General features: G+C 40.2%; 2 protein-coding genes across 12 annotated transcripts in view; one reads left to right on the top strand and one right to left on the bottom strand.

The window, feature by feature from the left end:
- MIGA1 (mitoguardin 1) overlaps positions 1-654 on the bottom strand; it is a 40484-nt gene extending 39830 nt beyond the window's left edge. The window contains exon 1 of the mRNA XM_062628910.1: positions 542-654. The gene's annotated coding sequence lies outside the window, so the exon portion shown is untranslated. The remainder of the gene's footprint in view (positions 1-541) is intronic.
- The window catches only part of USP33 (ubiquitin specific peptidase 33), a 45140-nt gene continuing 24732 nt past the window's right edge, over positions 497-20904 (top strand). For 3 of the 11 annotated variants that reach the window (XM_062628907.1, XM_062628901.1, XM_062628899.1), the window contains exons 1-7: positions 707-956; positions 10104-10167; positions 10600-10705; positions 11742-11795; positions 13869-13931; positions 16324-16476; positions 18698-18797. In XM_062628907.1, coding sequence (XP_062484891.1) covers positions 10166-10167; positions 10600-10705; positions 11742-11795; positions 13869-13931; positions 16324-16476; positions 18698-18797 — 478 coding nt within the window. In that variant the 5' untranslated portion in view covers positions 707-956; positions 10104-10165. Of the gene's footprint in view, positions 637-703; positions 957-10085; positions 10168-10599; positions 10706-11741; positions 11796-12364; positions 13072-13868; positions 13932-16323; positions 16477-18697; positions 18798-20904 lie in introns of those variants that run through there. The other 8 variants (XM_062628905.1, XM_062628902.1, XR_009966677.1 and 5 more) reach the window with 7 other exon arrangements.

The raw sequence follows: 20904 nt of genomic DNA, 5'->3' as shown, positions 1-20904 counted from the left end.
ACGCCGAGGGCGCTGGCAGCCCTGCCCACTGGCTATGTCCCTTCCTCCGACCCTGCCAGGCTGCGCTGCCCGGAGCACCTTCCTGGGGCACAGGAGCCTCCCCCCGCCGCGGGACAAGAACCACGGCCCGGCCGGGCGCGGACACACAACGGACCCCACTCCTGCAGCTGGTCCCATGGTGGGCAGGAGCCACCTCCGCCCGGCCCTTCCCCAGGTCCGGCAGCGCCGGCACCGCGGTAGGGACGCCCAAGCCTTGCGGCGCCTCGGGCTGGCGACGGACACTGCCTAGATGGCAGCCCCGCGCGCCCCTCAACCTCCATTCTCACCGCGGCAAAGGCGGACGCGCCTTTCCGTGAGCCGAGTCCCGCCCTACAGCTGCCGCCCCCTGTTACCTGCCGAGAGCCGGGGCCGCAAGCAGCGGCCACAGCCCCCCGCGGGCGGCTCCCTCCCTCCCCGCACCAGCAGCTGCTCAGAGACCGGCCGGCGATCTGCTTCCGGGCCACCGAGAAGCGGCTAAGGTCGACCGAGAGACAGCCCTTACCGCTGCCACGTGAGGGTGACCCACTCCGCTAGGAGTCCGCGTCGGCCATCTTTACACAGGGCAATCTCCTCCTGCGGACCACCGGGTAAGGCGGGGTGAGAGGCTAGCTCCGCCATCTTTGTGCGGGGCAATGCTCATATGAGCGGCGGAGACGCTGCGTGCAGCCATCTTTGTGCGGGGCGCGTCCTGGCGTTGCTGCGGCTGGTGTCTGTCTGGTCCTCCCTGTGAGGAGGTACTGGCAGAGCCATAGCCTGGGCGCGCAGCTCCTCCAGCACGGCGGCTTTCTGCACTGCCGCGTCGCTGGCGGCGGAGCGCCGCTCCCGGAGGCGGCTCGCTGTCGGTGCGAGCCGCGGGGCTATCTGCGGCCCGTCTTAGCTGTGGGCTCCGCTCACGGTGCATTCTCCCGGCTGCTCCGGTAAGAGGGCGAAAGTCTTGCAGGCGGTGGGGAAGGCGGGTCGCGTCCGGTGTCCGTGAGGGGGTACAGGAGCGCAGCGGGCTCCGCTGTGTCTCAAAGTCCAGGTCGGCTTGGCCCTCTGGGCTTGTTGACACGGTGATGGCCGCCGGCGGCGGGAGCCTTCTCAGCGGCCGGGGCGCCGCGCTCCCGGAGGGCTGGGCGGGGGCCGGGGCCGGGGCCGGGGCCGTGCGCGGCAGGCTGGGTTGCCTGCCCTGCTGGGCCGCGGGGCGGTGGATCGGTGGTGCTCGGGATGCCCGCTCTGGGTCAGCGGGTCGGCAGGGAGGTTGCTTCGTGCCCTCCCGCTAGCCTGCAGAGGCTGGAGAGCCCGGAGCTGACCTCTGCAAATACCTGCTAAAGCCGAAGCCGTGCGGCTTCAAGGGTACATTTCCGAAAAACAGTTATTTACTTGCAATTTATGCCGTTCCATGAGGTATCTACACGCTTAGATCACCATGTACGAGGGACGAAACAGATTGGAGAAAAAAGTCTGGTATAGCACCCAGTGGAAAATCACTGTGGACTTCTGCTTGCGGGCAAAGCCTGGGTTAGGAAAATCCTCTTGCGTCCATAAAGGTCAGCTAATGGGTTTCAGAGCTGGCGTTTAAAGTGGTGGAAGAAAGACATGAATGGACAGTCTATATGCTGTGAAAGGCAGTATAAATTGAAAAATGGCTAACCCTGTAAGAGAATATATCTTTAAGTTCAGTATTTTTTGTATATCCTTTTCTCCTGGAAACAGTATTTTGTGACAGGAAAAAAAAACAAACTAAAACCCTCTAATGAAAGTCACTTAAAAAAAAATTGTGGCTTGCTTCAGTGGATAGCTGTTGGTGCCTGAAGAGAAGGACCAGGTGTCTTTCACCAGCTTGCTGAGCATGCTTTTGTCGTTTACTGGGAAATACCAGGTTTTATTCTAAATAGGCAAAATAAGCTTCCTACCAGATTGGTGCTGTCTTTTGAATATGATGCTCTTGTTTAGAGTTGATAGACTTAAAAAAGATAGGAATAGGGAGGGATGGGAGATGAAGATCAAAACCACCTACTGATTAACAGAATGCAACAAAATTTGGTGTGTGAAATTAACCTTAATATTATCTATTATTTGGGGGGGGGGGGGTATTGGAACTAGATGATCTTAACGTCCTTTCCAACCGTAACTATTCTATGATTCTATTTCTTAACCTAAGAAGACTGTTCTCAAGTTTGGCTAAAGTATTACTCATGTGCATTGTTATGCAGAATTAATTTCTGTAATAAATTGTCAATCCAGTAAAGATTTTAAAGAGCAACACAGTTCTTCAGAAAATTGGTAGGAAAATATACAGCTTAAAAACCTGAATATGTAGGTTTGAGGGTGTCTCTTCAATGGGCATGTATAGTATGGAGTAAATGCTGGGGTTTTTTTTCTCTGAATTGTGAAGAATGTCTATATGGTAAGTACTTACTAAAGTTCCAGAGCTCTTTAGTATGCCAAGTAACAACATTGCACCTCTGTGTCACTGCTACTTTGTTGCCATAAAATGAATATAGTTGTTAAATTGTTCCACTGCATACCTTGTAAAATAACTTTGAGTGCAAATAATCCTGAGTTTAGAGTTTATTGGTTTGATACGCTGTTAATTCAGACTTGTACAGACAAAATAATAAAAGCCTGTAATGAAGATACAATTACTGCTTCAGGTAATTGCTGCTTTCACAATAATCCTTCACAATAGTCCTTTTATTCTTAAAATAATCTGCCAGCATTTGCTTACTGAACTAAAAACATGGTCTGTTAAAATGGCTTCATATTAGGGATATCAGTGGAGTAAGGATACATACTTGTTTATTTCAACAATTGTTGAAATTTTAATTACTGTAACTAGGCAGATAACTTAACATGTGTTATGCTTTTTTAGGAAATATTATGCTTCCTGCATGAGCCTAAGACCATTTGCGAGATCAGTTGAATTCTTTTAGTGTTTAATGGGATTTTTCTGCATGGATGGTAGATCTTCTATGGTGTGCATCATACAAGTCTTTGATGCTGTGGAATTCTGCTGAGTAATAAATAGGTTGCCGGTCACCTCAATTGCCGAGGTGAGGAGGTGAGTAGCTCAAGAGAGGACGCCTTCAACACCTGGGCAGGGGGAAGCTCAGCGTCCAGGACCCTCAACTCCGAGCAGCGGGAGCCTCAAGTCCTCGACTGCTTCTGACGGGAGCAGCTGACTCACAGGGGGCGGAGGCAGGAGGAGGTGCACCAGCCCTGAGTGGTTAAAATCCCGCCCCAGGGAGCGCGGCGAACAGGACGTGGCGCAGCGAGCTGCGGTGGTGGGCGCTCGGTCATGACCAGGGCCCGGTCCGGGAGCTCTGCTCTGGCTACCCCGGCGGTGGCCAGCGTCGGCACCGAGACAGAGCCGATGAGAGGGGAGGCTGCAGTGCGGAGCTCGGAGTGTAGAGAGTGCCTGCGCTGGTCTGGTGAGGGGAGGGTGCGCAACGGGCAGGGCTGCGCTGAGTGAGCTCTGGCGGAGGCCCTCCTGCAGCAGCGGCTGAGCTGCGGGACGCTGTCAATAGGCTAAAAGATGTCAGGGAAGCTGAGAGGAAGCAGGACTGTTTGCAACAGGGCCAGACTGTGCAGGGTCTTCAAGCGTCCGTCGTAGCTCATGCAGGAAAGAAGGAGGCCGTTAACCCGGGAAGCTGAAAACTAGTAACAAAAACAAAAAAAAAAAAAGGAGGAAGAGGACAATTAAAAGCAAGGGGCTTCCTCCTAATTCTGATGTCCCCACCCAGAGCAGCTTTGCAGTTCTGCAGGGAGCTAATGAGGAAACACACTTGCATCATGAACAAGCGGCTGATGCACCAGTAAAGAAGATCACTACTGGTGCTGCCAGGAAAAAGCATCGGGTTGTAGTAGTAGGGGACTGTACTTTGAAAGGCACAGAGGCACCCATTTGTTGGCCTGACCCAGTCTTAAGGGAGTTGTTGCCTACCAGGGGCTTGGATCAGGGATGTTGCAGAGGGGCTGCGTGGTCTGATAAGCCCCACTGACTATTACTCCTTGTTGTCCACGTGGGTGCTAGTGATATAGATAGCAGTAGCGCGGAGAACATTAAGAAGGACTACAGAGCCCTGGGAGAGGTGGTTAGAGGCTCTGGCGCTCAGATAGTCTTTTCATCAATTCTCCAGGATAAAGGGGAGGACCTTAAAAAGCCTAGGTGGGTTTGACAGGCTAATAAATGGTTAGAATGGTGGTGCCATAGTCAGGGGTTTGGGTATCTAGAACATGGGACTCAATTTGGGAGGCCAGGTCTACTGGGGGCTGGTGGAGCTGGAGTGGTTTTGGTAGGAGGCTTGCCAGGCTGGTCAAGAAAGCTTTAAACTAGATGTGTTGGGGGAGGGGTACATCATTCCATCCTAACACTCCCAGTCAGTTGCCAGCACCTATAATAAATGCTGGGAGCAATGTAGAGCTATCCCAGCCGCTCCAGCCAATGAGCCGGCTTCAGCTGGAGCTCAGCTCAGATGCCTCTATACAAATGCCTCTAGTATGGGGAACAAACAAGAGGAATTAGAGATGTGTGCTCGTCTATGGGGTTATGATATCATTGGTATCACAAAAACATGGTGGGGTGACTCCTATGACTGGAGTGTTGGAATGAAAGGTGACAGGCCAGACAGGCAGGGAGGGGAAGTTGCTATTTATGTTAGGGATAGGCTGGAGAGTATGGAACTCTGTCTAGGGACAGGCGAACAGTCAACAGAGAGTTTGTGGGTCAGGGTTAAAGGGAGAACAGCTATGAGGGTCATTACTGTGGTGATCTGTTACAGACCGCCTGATCAAGAGGACTCTGTGATGAAGCTCTCTATAGACAGGTAGGAGCAACCTTATGCTTGCAGGCCCTTGTCCTCATGGGGGACTTCAACTGTCTGGGAAGCTAGGGACCAGGCTAGGAAAGCTAAGGCCCAGTTAGAATTAAACTTGGCTAGGTATATTAAGGATAACAAGAAGGGATTCTACAGGTACATAGCAAATAAAAAACAGACTAGGGAGAACGTAGGCCCCCTCAGGAAGCTCTCGAGAGAGCTAGCTACACAGGATTTGGAGAAGGCTGAGGTTCTGAATGACTTTGCCTCAGTCTTCACTGGCAAAGGCTCTGACCGCACCACCCAAGTCTTCGAAGGCTGATGCAGGAACTGTGAGAGTGAAGACCCTAGACCCACCGTAGGAGAGGATCTGGTCTGAGACCATCTTAAGAACCTAAACATGCACAAGTCCATGGGACCTGATGAAATCCATCCACAGGTCCTGAAGGAGCTGACAAATGAAGTTGCTAAGCCACTGGCCATCATATTTGAAAAGTCATGGCAGTCGGGTGAAGTTTCCAACGACTGGAAAAAGGGAAATATAACCCCCATTTTCAAGAAGGGGAAAATGGATGACCTGGGAAATTACAGACCAGTCAGTCTCACCTTTGTGCCTGGCAAAATCTTGGAGCAGATTCTCCTGGAAGGCATGCTAAGGCACATGAAAAACAGCAAGGTGCTTGGTGACAGCCAGCATGGCTTCACTAAGGGGAAATCCTGCCTGACCAACTTGGTGGCCTTCTATGATGGAAAGGGGTAGAGCAGTTGATGTCATCTACCTGGACTTGCGTAAAGCGTTCAACACTGTCCCACACGACATCCTTGTCTCTAAATTGGAGAGACATCAATTTGATGGATGGACCACTCTGTGGATAAAGAACTGGCTGGATGGCCGCACACAGAGAGTTGTGGTCAATGGCTCAATGTCAAGCTGGAGGCCAGTGACGAGTAGTGTCCCTAAGGGATCGGTGTTGGGACCAGTCTTGTTTAACATCTTTGTCGCTGACATGGACAGTGGGATTGAGTGCGCCCTCAGCAAGTTTGCCGATGACACCAAGCTGTGTGGTTCAGTTGATACGCTGGAGGGAAGGAATGTCATCCAGAGGGACCTTGACACGCTTGTGAGGTGGGCTGATGCCAACCTCATGAAGTTTAACCATGCCAAGTGCAAGGTCCTACACCTGGGTCGGAGCAATCCCAGGCACAGCTACAGGTTGGTCAGAGAAGGGATTCAGAGCAGCCCTGGGGAGAAGGACTTGGGGGTCTTGGTCAATGATAAAATGAACATGAGCCGGCTTCAGTGTGCGCTCGCAGCCCAGAAAGCCAACCGTATCGTGGGCTGCATCAAAAGGAGCGTGACCAGCAGGTCGAGCGAGGTGACCCTGCCCCTCTGCTCTGCTCTCGTGAGACCTCACCTGGAGTATTGTGTGCAGTTCTGGTGTCCTCAACATAAAAAGGACATGGAACTGTTGGAACAAGTCCAGAGGAAGGCCCCAGGGATGATCAGGGGACTGAAGCACCTCTGGTATGAAGACAGGCTGAGAAAGTTGGGGCTGTTCAGCCTGGAGAAGAGAAGGCTGCATGGAGACCTTATGGCAACCTTCCAGTATCTGAAGGGGGCCTGTAAGGATGCTGGGGAGGGGGCTCTTCATTAGGGACTGTAGTGACAGGACAAGGGGTAATGGGTTAAAACTTAAACAGGGGGAGTTTAGATTGGTTATAAGGAGGAAGCTCTCTTACTGTGAGGGTGGTGAAGCCCTGGAATGGATTGCCCAAGGAAGCTGTGAATGCTCCATCCCTGGCAGTGTTCAAGGCCAGGTTGGACAAAGCCTTGGCTGACATGGTTTAATGCGAGCTGTCCCTGCCCATGGCAGGGGGGTTGGAACTTGATGATCCTAAGGTCCTTTCCAGCCTTCCAACCCTAACTGTTCTATTATTCTATGATGCTTTAAATTACGGTTCACATTTCCCTGGGGAGAAATTTGTTTTTTTCTTCTTAGTGAATGAAAGAATAAACAGGAACAATCCCTTCCCCCCCCCCCCCCCCCCCCCCCCGCAAACTAAAGTTCAAGATAAGAGTTGCAGGGTTTTTTTTGGCTTTTTTTTTTCCTTTGAAGTATTACTGTTTGTGCATGCACTAAGCAAAAATGTGTTAGAAGTCCTTATTTTGAAGTTGACTACGTAGTATGTATTATGTATATGTATGTATGTAGTGATACTACACATTATGTAATGTAGTATGTATTATAGTAATATAGTGTGTATATTGTATATAGTATATAGAGTAATACTACATATTATGAATATGTAGCATGTATTATGTATATATATATGTAGTATGAATATGTATTATAGTTGAATGATGTAGTATGATGCATTGAGATATGTGGGCTGAAACAAACCTTTCAGTGGAGACAAGAGGCTGGCAATAGATTGATGCAACGTTCTCTCCCAGGTATATGGGAAGCATTTGATGAGAAGCTTATTGCATGAATACGATAATGAACAGTTAGTGTGAAAACTTGAGTTCTAATCCCAGTCAAGTTTTACTTCATTGTTAGCCTCACAGTGAAACAAGAATATTTCTTGTATCCTGTATAATGCAGGTCCGTGGTTTTCAGCTTGTGATTTTTTTCTAAGGTTGCTGTGAGACCACAGAGTGCTTCTGAAGTGACCACTGGACCTGCAATTGTTGTCTAGAAAATTGTTATTGAGACAGGAATTCTTAAGAGTTCTGCAGTGTGAGAAAGGCTGAAATTACTGATACAGATCCTTTCCAAAGCCTTTCTCTGTCATTGTAATGAAAAAACTTTTGGTTCAGGAAGCCTCAGAGCTTCGAAGTACTCAGAGAAGTTATATATTCGTGTAAAATTTTTATTCTTCTGTAGATGTCTTCTTTTGGTCAGTGGTAGAAATAGGATATTGGGCTAAATGTACCTTTCATCTGACACAGTAGAGCTGTTAATACGAGGTATCTAGGTACTTTACCAGTACAAACTACCACGTATCACTGGGGGCATGAAATGGGGTTACGAAATGGGGTTATGCTCCAGCTTCAGAAGAGGAGTATAAAATGGAATGTAAGAGAAACTACAGAAGTAGATTATTTTTAATTACTGAATATGTGAAGAAGCAGCTTTTGGATGAGGTCAGTGCAGTGCAGAAGCCTGTGAAAAAGAGAATGTGATAATGAGATACATGGGTAGAGGAAGATAAGCAATCTTTTCAAATGGAGTAGGAAGTGGTGAAATGAAGGAAGGGCAAGGAGCAAGGGAGGGGCTTAACTCTGGGCTTGCTAGAACTTACAGAGATGAAGGATGAATCGTGGTTTTGAAATTAATTATACGGTTTAAGACTTTAACATGAAGTTTTACAAAATGTGTTACCACAGCGAAGTATATTAAGCTGCCCGGTCATGGCAGTACACTGAGCTATCACGGTTACTTACAGGGTGGAAGGAAGTGTGTAAAAATTCTGTTAATAGAAAGTGAAAGGCCATTCAGCTTTGCCAATGTAATAACATATAAAGAATCAGTAACATTAAGTAGATTTCTACAAGGGATGTTCTGCCATATGGACAGGGATAGGGACCACATCTGTGGGGCACGAGTTTCATCATGTTTCGGTCTTTCTCATCATTATTATGAGAAGCGAGATGCAGACTGCACCAATAAACAGAATCTGGTATGAGCAGAAGTCCTGTGGTTGGGTTTGTTCAGCGCTGCAGGTCTGGATTTGTGTAGTTCCAGGTGTGAAAAGTAGCTATTAAATACAAATCTGGTAGCATGAGGTAAAGTCTTCATTCATTGCTTTGTAGTACTTGCAATAATGCAGTCGGAAAGCTTCTTATATGGAAAAAAGAAGTAAGCCTAAAGCTTTCCTAATCCATTGTACAAGTCTTCTTAAAGCCCTTGTGTTAAATCAGCATTAATTCACACTGAATTTTTTTCAAGGTTGTCAGGGCTTTATTTGAAACTCCCTTGTACATATTTAATGTTTTAACAGACCTTGCAAAATGCAAAAAAAGAAACATGCATTCATGTTTCCATTTCTGTTCAGAAAAGGAGCTTTACAGTTCAGAGCAGCATGCTAATGTGACTGAAGTTGAGGAAGTTTGGCCTGAAAAAAAAATGTAGTTTTTGTATTTGAAATGTATTTCACATAGATTACGCATGGACACTGAACGGAGGAAATACTTCTCCATCTGCAGCGTGTATTTGAGTAATGCTTTCTAAATGTCATACCGCTGGTCCAGGAAGAGAATTTAGACCTCATCTTGAAAAAAATACTGAATTATTAATTTACTGTAGTATTTCCAGTCTTGTGAGATAAGTTCTTTAATATTTTATTGAACAGCTGTCAACATGATACTCAGAAACACTGAAAGATACACACACACATACTTGAGTATATATATGTTTCTGTATAATGCACAAGATTATATATATTTTTAATAAATATATTTAAGTATATAGATGCAGTTACATACATGCATATCTATAATAAATTATAGAAAGTATTGTATATTACTCCTGTACAAATAACACACAATACTTCTATATTATTTGTAAAGGGATGTTTATAGGAATAATATAGACTATTTATACATATACAGGCACATATATAAAAATCCCCATTTGATGGCCAAAGGGAACTGAAATGACTCTTGATTTAAAGCTATCTTATTGCAAGGCAATGAAAGCAAAAGACCAAGTGAAAGATAAACTGAATGTTTATCTGAGATATCTAGTGTCTGAGATATCTAGTAGGCAAAATTTGGTTTCCCACATGCTGTCAAAGCCCCATGTTACTTAATAATCAAAGGCGTTACTGGTCATACAGTGGAAAGAGCAAGCCTAAACCTGCCAAAGCAAGCAGGTGAAGTGGAAAAGGGTGCTGATAATGGCGCTAAAGGCTGCGAATAGATCATGGAGTGTGCTTCACTAAGTTAAGATAGAAGTTTAGGTGCAAGTTCTGATAAAAGAATGATAGATTGAACAGATAATAATTGATCAAAGAAAGCTTAAGATTCCTTGGGATTTAGAGAGATTGAGGTATCAGTAATTAAGTGATAAAACAAACAAAGTTCTTGGAAGGTTCTTATCTGCATGTGACAACTGGAGTATTTATACAAAGACAGTGTTACTGAGTTCTGTGTTTTCTTTCTGTAAAGCATCATGGCTTTCTGTGCAACTATCAAAATGGTAATGACAAAGTGACTGTATTTAGCATTCTTTTTCTGATAAGTTTCTGTGTCTGCCTCAGAGGCCTTGTATGGAGAGGGAGGACTCAAACAAAAGAAGAGCTCACCCAGTGTTCAGTGCTACATGTGAGTTGCAAGTTTCAGTTTGCTTTTGATATATCATATACCTGAGTATAGACTGTCTTTGTAAATAAATAAAAAAGCAAGATAAAGTTTCCTTCTCCTTTGACAAACAAGTAATGCATTTTAGCCCTCACAGCTTCAGCACCCTTCAGAAGTGTTGCATAAGATCTCAGGAAGTTAAATAATTAATCCAGACCAGCTTTGCTCCACTCAGGGGATTTAGAAGTCAGCTGTGTTTAATTTGAACTATTGGATTATCTTACTGCTAATGAAGTTATTTATACTAACTTACTTTAAAAAGGCGCATTCTTTTAAAAGTTTTGTGTACGTTGCATGTTAGATATCAAATATTGCTGCCTACTGTAAGGATTGGGCTTTACCCGTTCTTTCTTCTGTTGACAAGTGTTTCTCTACTCTTGCAATTCTTGTCTATAGGATCATAGAAAATACAGCTTCTAAAATGTCATCACCCAGCAGCAATTGCCCACACTTGGAATCAGTTGGTGAAATAACAAAAGAGGAGTTGATACAGAAATCTCATGTGAGTTACAGCAGCTTACTTTCTTCCTAACACAGTTAACTCTGGTCACTTATTTTAGCTACATATCTTGTCATGTATTATTAGTTATAAGATGCATTGAAGTGTTAACCATTGATAAAATATTCTGTACTAGAATAGTGAGGTTTAAATGAAGTGCAGGAAGAATTATGGTCTTAATAAAACTGAAAAAATATTTTTCAGTACTTATCTGTCCCAGCAGTGTTTTCCAGAGCAAGTAATGTTTTAATGAAATTACTAGTTAAGAGTTAGCATAACAGCAAGATGAACTTTATTTTCAGATACTGATGTATCAGTTATTTGGAATGTTAATGTAATGTAGTATAACTGACTTGGCTCCAAGTAGAAACTCTAACAAAGAAATTTATGCTTAAATTTTTGTTGGACAACATTTCACTTTTTGATGGAGGAGCCACAGTTTGAGAAACTGCCCCTCCCTGAACTCTTGGTTTCCAGCTAGTATTAATAAATGGAACAATTAAAGATCTTGTAACCCGTTTTAGTAGCTGGGAGGTGTCCATGGTGTTAAATTTCTTGATCTGAAAAGTGTAACAGTGAATTTGCTGCCGAGGGGTATAGCATTTCTCTAATGTTGCATCTTTTTTTGTAAAGCTTTGCAGGTAGTGTTGACTTCCTCCAAATGGAAATACGCAGTTGTTACAAGTTCTATCACTGTAATTTCTTTTTATAATAAATTTATGGGAAAGACCAGTTTTGATTTTTTGTTTTAATTTTTTATCATAATGTGGTATGATATATGCTTATGCTTTATTTAGAAGAACAATTTTGGGTTTAAAATGAAAACTCAGATCTAAATTGTTAGTAGAAAAATATGCTCATCTTAAGATTATGAAGCAACCCAAAAATTGTGCTGGCTATCAATACATCATTTGTTTTGTCTTTAAATTATTCAGCTGGTACTGAGCTTCCAGTGTTTTTTCTTGTTTTGTCTAGAAGTCATGGCTTACTGGTGAAGGTAAATTAAATAATACTTTGCTTGTGTGTGTAACTTTACTAGGGCACTTGTCAGGACTGTAAAGTCAGAGGACCCAACCTTTGGGCGTGCTTAGAGGTAAGTTGTTCTTTTCTATAGTAGAATCCTTTTCTAGTAATCTGTGGATAAAGTTGGTAGTATTTTTTTTTTTTAAGAGAACAACTATAATGAAGTTCTTTAGTTTCTTCAAGTTATTATTTAAAAGCAAAACCTGTTATGCAGTTCTTTATTTTTGAAATTATGTACCCTCTGTCAGGTACCTATTCCTTGTAGTTTAACAATAGTGAGTAATTTTTAAGGTTTCTTCCTGAGTTACAATGAGTTACAATATTTTTTAGCTCTTTAAAAACCAGAAAAATATATTTACTCTTTTCTCCATGTATGTAGATCTTAAGAATAATATATTATTCTGAAAAAAATTTTAGTGTATTTTTCTGTAAGTCTCTTAGTATTTCTAGTAATAATATCTAGCAATAAATGTTGATTTTTTTTTTAGCATAAAAATACATTCTGACTTTTGTATTCTTAAGCAAAACAAAGAAAAAAACCCACATTATTTTAAAACTTGTGAAGTTTATATAAACATTCTTCAAACTCTCTATGTTTTTTTTTTACAGTCTTTACAATGGATATAGTTCTTTAGTTCTTACTGAAATAAGCTTTTGTCTTATGCTTCTTGCTGTCTACAAAACATGTAGTTTTCAGTGTATTAAAAAAAAAGCTCTGAAAATGTTGCTTCTGATTGATATCAACAGGAAAATATGTAGCTAATTTATTTTGTGAATGTCTCGCGAGTTCTTCAGACATACAGCTGTTTCCAGAGACTGAAATTCTGCTCTCATAGGCTTGACTTAATACATTGGCAACTACTGTCTTAAGTTGTGCCATGAAGATTTCTAGGCTGAGATGCCAGCCTTTATTTGTATGCATGAGGATTTTTAAAAATCTACTTCATTAGTTTCCTTTTAATGGATTTTGGTAACAGTTAGGAGATCAGATTATATTGCTCCTTTTATGAATAAGACATAGAAATGAAAGAGGAAGGAACCAGTGTTTAATGTGTATTTCTTAGATGTCTTGAAGTTTTTAATTACATACAATAAATCTCTTGGGAGTAGGAAGAGGTGTTCAGGAATGCATCAACCTGACAGGTGGGGAAACAGTGTGAAGCTTAAAACATATTTTGTATTTCTCGCTTAGAGCTCTTAAACTGTTACTGAAAAACTCAGTTTCATACCAACATTTCCATAGGAGAGTTTTGTAATTGCAGTAGGACACTTAGTGTCATGCTGTGATATATCTCCTCTTGGATGAATTGGCATCTTGTCTTCACCTTTTTCATTAGAAAAATATGGTGAGATCCCAGCATGTTAATTATCTGTAATTTAACAAATATCTGTGGTTATTTAATATAGAAAATTGACTGTGTTCAGCTGCTATTTGATTGTATAAATTAACATGCTTAATTATACAGATAACATGCTGTACCCTCCTGATTGTCTTGACTCATGCAAATGAGGAATTAATGAAAATTGCCTGAAGATTGGCAGCTGCAAGATTCCACACTCAGCCAAATATGTTTTGCAATTAGCACAATTAAAATCAACAATTATTTTGCATGTTATAATTAGAATGTAGTAAGTATTTAACCATATAGTGCTGCAAACGTATCTATAGGTGAAAAAACTAATAAATGTGAAGTAATACTTTGAAATACAGGCCCTGCAGATAGGGGCTTACAGGCATGTTTGTATGAATGTGTCATGTTTGAGGCTGTTGCAATTCAGTATTTTAGAAACTGGGCTAACTTTATATTTTCTGTAACCATCTCTATCAAATCATGAATTATAACAAATGTGTGTTGACTTTAATACGAATAAATATATCAAATGGGCCAAAAATTATATTCCAAACACATTAAACATCTAACACCACCCATCAGTGAGAGGAGTTGAGTTAAATCTTGCAGCATTCTTAGTTGCTTTAGGTGATATTTAACACTTTGCGTGCATGTCTCTTGGTTTGCATAGGACTCTGCAAGTTTGAAATATGAATGAATTTTTTAAAGGGTTTGGCAGTATATTCCTATTCTGTAAGCCTGTGTGACAACACTTTTTAATTCTGTGTATTTCCTCATACCTTACTCAACAGAACAGATGTACGTACGTTGGCTGTGGTGAATCCTATGTTGATCACAGTACTACTCATTCCCAGGTATGTACATTAGTTAGTAATAGTTACTTGAAGCAGTGAAGTAAGAGTTAGAGAACTTTTTTACTCATTTTGGTGAAGTCAATAACATGTGTAAATGTAGCTGGAAGCTTGATTTGTTATCAATGTTGTTCGTCTATAAAAGCAGGTCTTGCTAATGTAGGAGCATGTGAGTTTACAGTCTTTTTTGCAGCTGCGTAATTATGTAATTCTGACATTGTACTCTGTAAAAACATGATGAAAATTAGAAAAGCAACAACAATTAGTGATGATTTTCAAGATGCATAGGCAAAAGATTTCTTGAGTACTTCCACTTATATGAAGTATTTCACTTTTCAGTCTAACTTTTTACAGTTGTGGCTGCCTTATAGAAGGCAGTTGGATTAACGAAGATAAGAGCTGAACAGGTGTAATGAAGTATAAATTACCAGAAACAGGTGCTTTGTTTCTGTGTTATGTTTCCTGTTCCAGTGGCTACAGATGAAGAAACTGTAGACTGAGCCAGGCATGTCCTTTCCTGCTATTCCCTGATTTTTTTGATCCAGCTTGGTAGAAGCAGTGGAGTGTGTGCTCTAAGCTCCCCAGCATGTCAAATTCTGGCAAGGTTGGACAGCTTGAGTGCATCTGTTTGGGTCTTAAAATCACTGTCTGTTCTGTGCACACACATGTACAAGCAAAACATTTGCCAAAATGAAGCAAAGGAGATGTATCATTCTCTCTTAACAAATATGCTGAGGACAGAAGGATGGCAGTTTTATTAACATGTCATTTCACAATTGCCGACTTTGCAATTAAATTATATTCTTACTTCTACTTTACAGTTGTTTGGTTGGAAAATACATCTAAGGTTCTACACTGAGCAATTTTTGGTCCCTAAAAATGCTAACAGTCCCCCCCTTGAATATGAAAATGAACAAATGGTATATATCAGGAGTTTACCAGAAATATCTTATGTCTGCATTGTACCACCAGTCCTGATTTTTTTGCCAGGCAGGGCCTTGAGTACGTTTTTGTACAAATCGATAACGCATTAATATAAATCTATCTAAATAATATCTTTTTGTTTAGCCAACTGTTTAAGCTGCATTACAGTTCTAAGGCTTTTGCAATAGATACATATATGAGCTGCTTGTAGTTCAGTTGTAGAACAGATGGTCCCTGATTTTCTTGCATACAATTTTATACCTCTTGGCTTTCTGCAGTATTTTATTCCTGTTTTACGTGCTGTTTTAGAACGTTACTTACTTGCCAGGTAAGAAAGGGCTTGAGTAGTTTTCTTGCTGTTGATGACATCATTTTCTTCATTACCCTCTTCTGGGATATGAGCCCTCTTCTGGGTTGCCTCACCCTCCAGTAAACGGCTCAATAAACTCACTGAGAGAAACAAGGTTGACATGAATCAGTTCATTGTGCACACTTCAAGAAAATTAATAAGCTGTTGCTCTGAAGACTTGTAATTATTTATGCAGCTGAAGCTGCAGAATCAAGCTTATTCTCATTATCAAAATTGTCTGAGATATTGATGTAATCTGATGGTTTTTAGTAGGGGGAGGGCTACTTAATGAAATTGTAGCCCAGAGTTTATATTAAAAATACTGTTCTTGTGCAAGGCTGTATAAAATGAGGGGAGGAGGAACTTTGGGCATCCTGCCACAGTCGCAATATTTTCCTAACTTCTAGCAAATCCATCATTGTCTTTAAATCTGGCTGATGCTGATATATAAAGAAGAAATACAGGAAGGATTGGTGTAAATGTTTGTAGAATGATAGCAACTCAGTACACAGTCTTACAGTAAGCAAAAAGGTTAAAAAAAGAAAGGTGAAAATTAGAACAATAAAAATATTCTCCCATCTGTCAAATTTTTACATTGCTTCACAGTCTGAAGCTGTCACAAATAACTGAGTCTAGAATATATGTTTTGTTATGAGCACCTGGTACTGTAACTCAACTAAGATTCTTATCTTACTGTTCTGATTGATTGTTAAATAGCTTGGATTTTCTACAACAAACCTGTAGAAACAAATACTGCCCTTATTATAGAGGAGGCAGCTGCTGTTATGACGAATAGGAGACATTCCTGGAAAACTGGTTTGTTGTGAATGTTAATGCTTCTGACAATAGGCTTTCTTCTTACTTTTCTAATTGCACAGAGGCATGTTGGATATGACAGTGGCTCTAGGTTCTGACTGTGGCTTGTTGCTAATTAGTGACTTGTACTAAAAATGAGTGTTGGAGAGTTTGTGCTCCAATTTCAGTAATTGCTGGTTTTTAATATTCTAACATATTTGTTTCATTGTTGAAAGAGGTAGAATTTTAATACCTCTAGCTTGCATGTATCAGTATTTAATTATTCTAAATTTCTGAATCACAGTTTTGATTTTTGTTCTGTTTTAGGAGACAAAACACTGTCTGACTGTCAACCTTACTACACTCCGTGTTTGGTGTTATGCCTGTAGTAAGGAAGTATTCCTGGATAGAAAATTAGGATCTCATTCTCCTCTACCAAATGCAAGACTGTCTCACCAAGCGCAAGAAAATAGTGTGCAGGTATTTTTTAATCCAGTGAAACAAAAGCACCTGTAGCTTTGCATTAAGCATTGTGTCTTCCCCCAGATGAGACACTGACCTTTCCTCCTTTCTTGTGGATAAACTTCTATTAATTTCTATTTTCATAAAATTTCTTTAAAAAGACAGTGTCCAGCTTCTATGTTCTGTCTCTGTGTACTGCATGCTTCCTAAAAATGCTTTTTTCATCTTACTGTGTAATAGTTTGTAATCTGCATTAAACTGTAAGGTACAGAAAAAGCATAGAGTTAAAATTAAGGTCACAAGATTGGAACAGTTCACCTGTGCTTCCTCATTTCCACCTCTTGAAAATGTTATTTCCAGAAGTCACTAGAGTAATTGCTGGCTAACTTTCAAGGAGCAAAAATGCTTTCATATGTATTTATGGATACTTGCCTAAGATACAAATTCATTCATACAACCAGAGTATTTTTAGTGAAATATATGCTAATTGTTAATCTGATTCAGCTAGTCATATAAGACACTTAAAGGGATTCCTGTGGCTTAGAACATGTCTATAGTTCTGAGAAATTACTGAAAAGGTGTTGATTTTTGTGTATGTGTGTGGGAGAGTTTTTCTGGTGCAGTGGTATACACACAAACACTCCTGAATAGTTAGGAATTTAACTACTATGCAAGAATTTACTAAGAAGGCAATAGTAACCTGTGTATATTCTATATGTGCGTGTAATTTCGATGTAGAATGACAAATACATTGTGTTAGATACATGTGGAAAAATTGTTATCAAACTAGAGATTAAGAGAATGCTATTAGTGTTCTGTGGCACTAGAACAGTGCCAAGAAGGAAAATACGTCCGGTATCAGGGATGTTCAAGTTAATTGAGTAAAACACAGGTTTAAGATAGTACTGTTTTACATGATCATGGTGTCAAAGACAAGACTTTATAAAGTGCTTAGCTGTTCCTAACTACACATTTATTAACCTTTAACATAGTAACTGAGGAGTAAAATAATGAATAAAGGATTAGGTAGTATTGGAGAAAAGTTAAAGGAAAAAAATTAGCAAAGCAGATTTACGCAGAGCGCTTTGAAATACGCTGTTTGCTTGTCTTGTTCTCGGATTTCAACAATTTTTAAGTTTGTCTTGTTATTTTGTTACCTTCTAGTTCCACTAGGCTTTACTAACATTGATACTGTTCACTCTGGTAATATATTTTGTAGGAAAGTGCTGTCACGGAGATAGTTGTGCTGTGATTTCTTAAGTGTAAATGTCATAACGCAAATAATCTGGAAAAAAAGGTGTTATTTCTTTATCTCAGATTTAATGGACTTATATAAAAATTACAGGTAACAGTTAAAACTGACACAGGTGTGAGTACAGTATTTCTAAAATTGTTTTGCTTGAGCTAGGGAAGAGGTACCATGGTACACAGACTAGGGCTGGACAGAAAGATGGGCAGATTTTCAATGTGTGTAGAAGGGGCATCCTTCAATATTTGCATTTTTAAGGTTAGTATTTAATATGAATGTTATCTGATAATTTTCTCATAAAATGCCACAAACTCATTTGTAATAGTTCCATTAGAATATTATTTTTTTAATATCTGTTGTCCAGAATTTCTGGTGACTTGATATAAAGCTGCCTTCAGAAGCCTGAACTGTTATACTTAACATGTTCTAATCTTCCAAGGAAATGGGTATAATATACAGAAGAAATCAGTAGAACTTATAAAGTCTGTCAAATGTTTTGTTTAGAATTTTTATTGATGTGCTCACAAAGAGCTTATCATGCAGTAGATATCTGCCTGCCTAATACTTTGTTCTTCATTTTGCTTCAAGTGGTTTCATTCGTCTTCCTTAAATGTAGTGAGCCATCTGGTGGCACATCAAAATCATATACACTAACTTTTATGTGATGCTTGCTGTATTAGCTTTTCAGTGCTGGCTTATTGTATGTAATTGAAAGGAAAGAAATACTATAATTTGCTTTGTTTTGACTCTTCAGCTGTTGGCATAAAATCATGCAGTGTTGTCAGTGCTAATCTGAAAACAAAAATGTGTGGTTTTCTTTAGTAAACTTTCTCAGGATAGCTATGAAATCGTATTATTTATGTGCAGTGAGATTTCGAAATGGGTTCACATAACTTTTAGTTCCTAGATTTGTTGATGAAATTATATGTGAGCTTAATTAAGAGGAAAATCAATAAATGCAAGTAAATATACTTTTTTTTTCTTCTTAAGGATTTTAAAATACCTAGTAATCCCACACTGAAGATTCCACTAGCAGCTGTATTTGATGACTTGGATATAGAAGTGGAAGAAGATGAGTTAAAGACTAGAGGTAATAAAAGCAAACTCCAGTGCTTTATTGACCTTTCTTGTGTTTATATGTCTCCAAGTCTTTTCTCCAGTTATATATTAACTCTCTTCTAAGTGGAAGCAATCTTCACTTACCTTCAGAACAGGGGCTGTGGTGATAAGTGCAGTGCACCTGGACAAGCAGCAACAAAAAAAAAATGCACGTTGGAGTAATTTTCAGTGTAGCTGGTGTTCTAGCCACACTGGTGAAAGTAGTTTTTTATGAAGTATTTTTATTTTATAAAACACAGAAAATGTTTTCTCTTGTCCTAAAAGGTTCTTGATTTCAGTGCTGTCCTGCGTTTTGCTAACCCTTTTCTGAGACTGTAGTATCCCAGTATGGGTTTCTTGAGTTTTTTATTTGGTTGTTTTGGGTTTTTTTTTTGGTGTTTTGTTTTGGGTTTATGGGTTTTGGGTTTTGGTTTTTTGGTTTGGTTTTTTTTTCCCCTTTCCCTTTCAGTAATGGATTTTAAGTGCGGCCAAACTTCCTGGTATAAAATGTTACCCCACCCTAATATTAAACTGTTGTAAAGATGAAAATGAGAGTGGATGAAACCCTGAGCAGTGAGGCCTTAATTTCTTAATTCATAAGAGAACATAATAATTATTATTCCATATAAGTCTCAGATTTTTATGGATTTTTTTTTTTTTAAAGTTATGTGCATTTGTTTAATCTATTGAACTGTTTTTATCTCAGCCCACAAGTGTTCTCATTTTTACTGTTATGATTTTCTCCCCTGTCCTACTATGGGGGAATGAGCAACCGGCTGTGTGGTGCTTAATAGCTGGCTGTGGTTAAACCACAGCAATGGATCTCATTTCTCCTTTACTGCCTAAAGCTCTACTACCAGCTTTAGGTCTCCTAAGCCTGCTGGCATTGGCCAGAAAAAAACTACTTTGCCCCTTCTGTTATCTGGCACAGTCTTTCTCAATATGTCGCCACCCCACTTATTTGCCATCTGCTCTTAGATCATTAAACCATGTGTTTATTCCTAGTTAATTTCTCCTACCAATGTGTGTATTTGTATATCTTCTTGTCCTATTAATATTTTTGGGAATGTAACTTGTATAAATGTAACTTACAAGTAGAATTGCATCGAAGTTCCAGTAATATTGGTGTGACTGTGTTAATACATTCTTCAAATTAAAGGAAAAAAATTCTTTAGCTCCATTTTAACTTTGTTCTTAGAAATTGTTTTGAAATAATTTTATGAAGCAAACATTAGAATATACTTTTGCAAGAAAAGAAGTCTCTTCAAAAACTTTACTTGCAACACAGCAGGCTGGAGAACTGCAGTGAGAGTGTGCTTCTGATATATCTTCTGCTGTTAAGTAAAATAAAAAAAATCCTGTAACTGTTCTTACTTTCCAGTTTCAGTAAGAATGACCATTCTTTTTGTAGCAGAAATCAGAAGGGGCATAATGCAAGTTAAAATGTAGGAATTCCATTCAGACAGATAGAAGAATCTTTCAAAACTTCATTTTTAAGTTTTGTGTATTAGAAAATTCAGCTGAAGTAATCAAACATGTTTTATAGGTGTAAAAGGTTTGTCTTACAATGTCTTATTTTTCTGCCATGGACTCAAATGATTGGGTAGGTCCTATACTTTAAGGATTTCATAGAGCCAATGGTGTTGACTGTTGAATATATTGTTTTCCATTTCCAGTCTTGTTGATTCTTTGCTTATAAATGTAACATTTTTTAATACAAAAGCAATTTTATTTTAAAACAAACAGATTATTTAAACACCTCAGTAGCTACAAATAGTCCATTTTTTTAATTGAGGTCATATAATACTTATGACTTGTTTAAATAGCCTCTCCTCAGATATTTAGAGAATGTTTTCCATGACTCCATAATTACTGCAAGAATATACATGAATTGTATCTTTTATGTGTGTGGAAAAACTACATGAGTGTATCAGTAAAGAAAGTAAACAATCTGGGCTTGAAAGTAAATTCTGTGAGAAAGGCTAAACTGAGCAGTCTGTGTTTCAGAGTACGTGTATATAATTGGCATGGAAAAAGACTGATTCTAGGTAATTCTGATTCTGGAATAATCACATGCTGAGTAGGTTTTGAATGTTTAG

Source organism: Pezoporus occidentalis, unplaced genomic scaffold, assembly GCF_034315485.1.
Source record: "Pezoporus occidentalis ecotype Australia unplaced genomic scaffold, CSIRO_AGI_Poc_V1 ctg325, whole genome shotgun sequence".
Classification (NCBI taxonomy): Eukaryota; Metazoa; Chordata; class Aves; order Psittaciformes; family Psittacidae; genus Pezoporus; species Pezoporus occidentalis.
The sequence above is the reverse complement of the archived record's forward strand: the minus strand, read 5'-3'. Positions and strand labels throughout refer to the sequence as shown.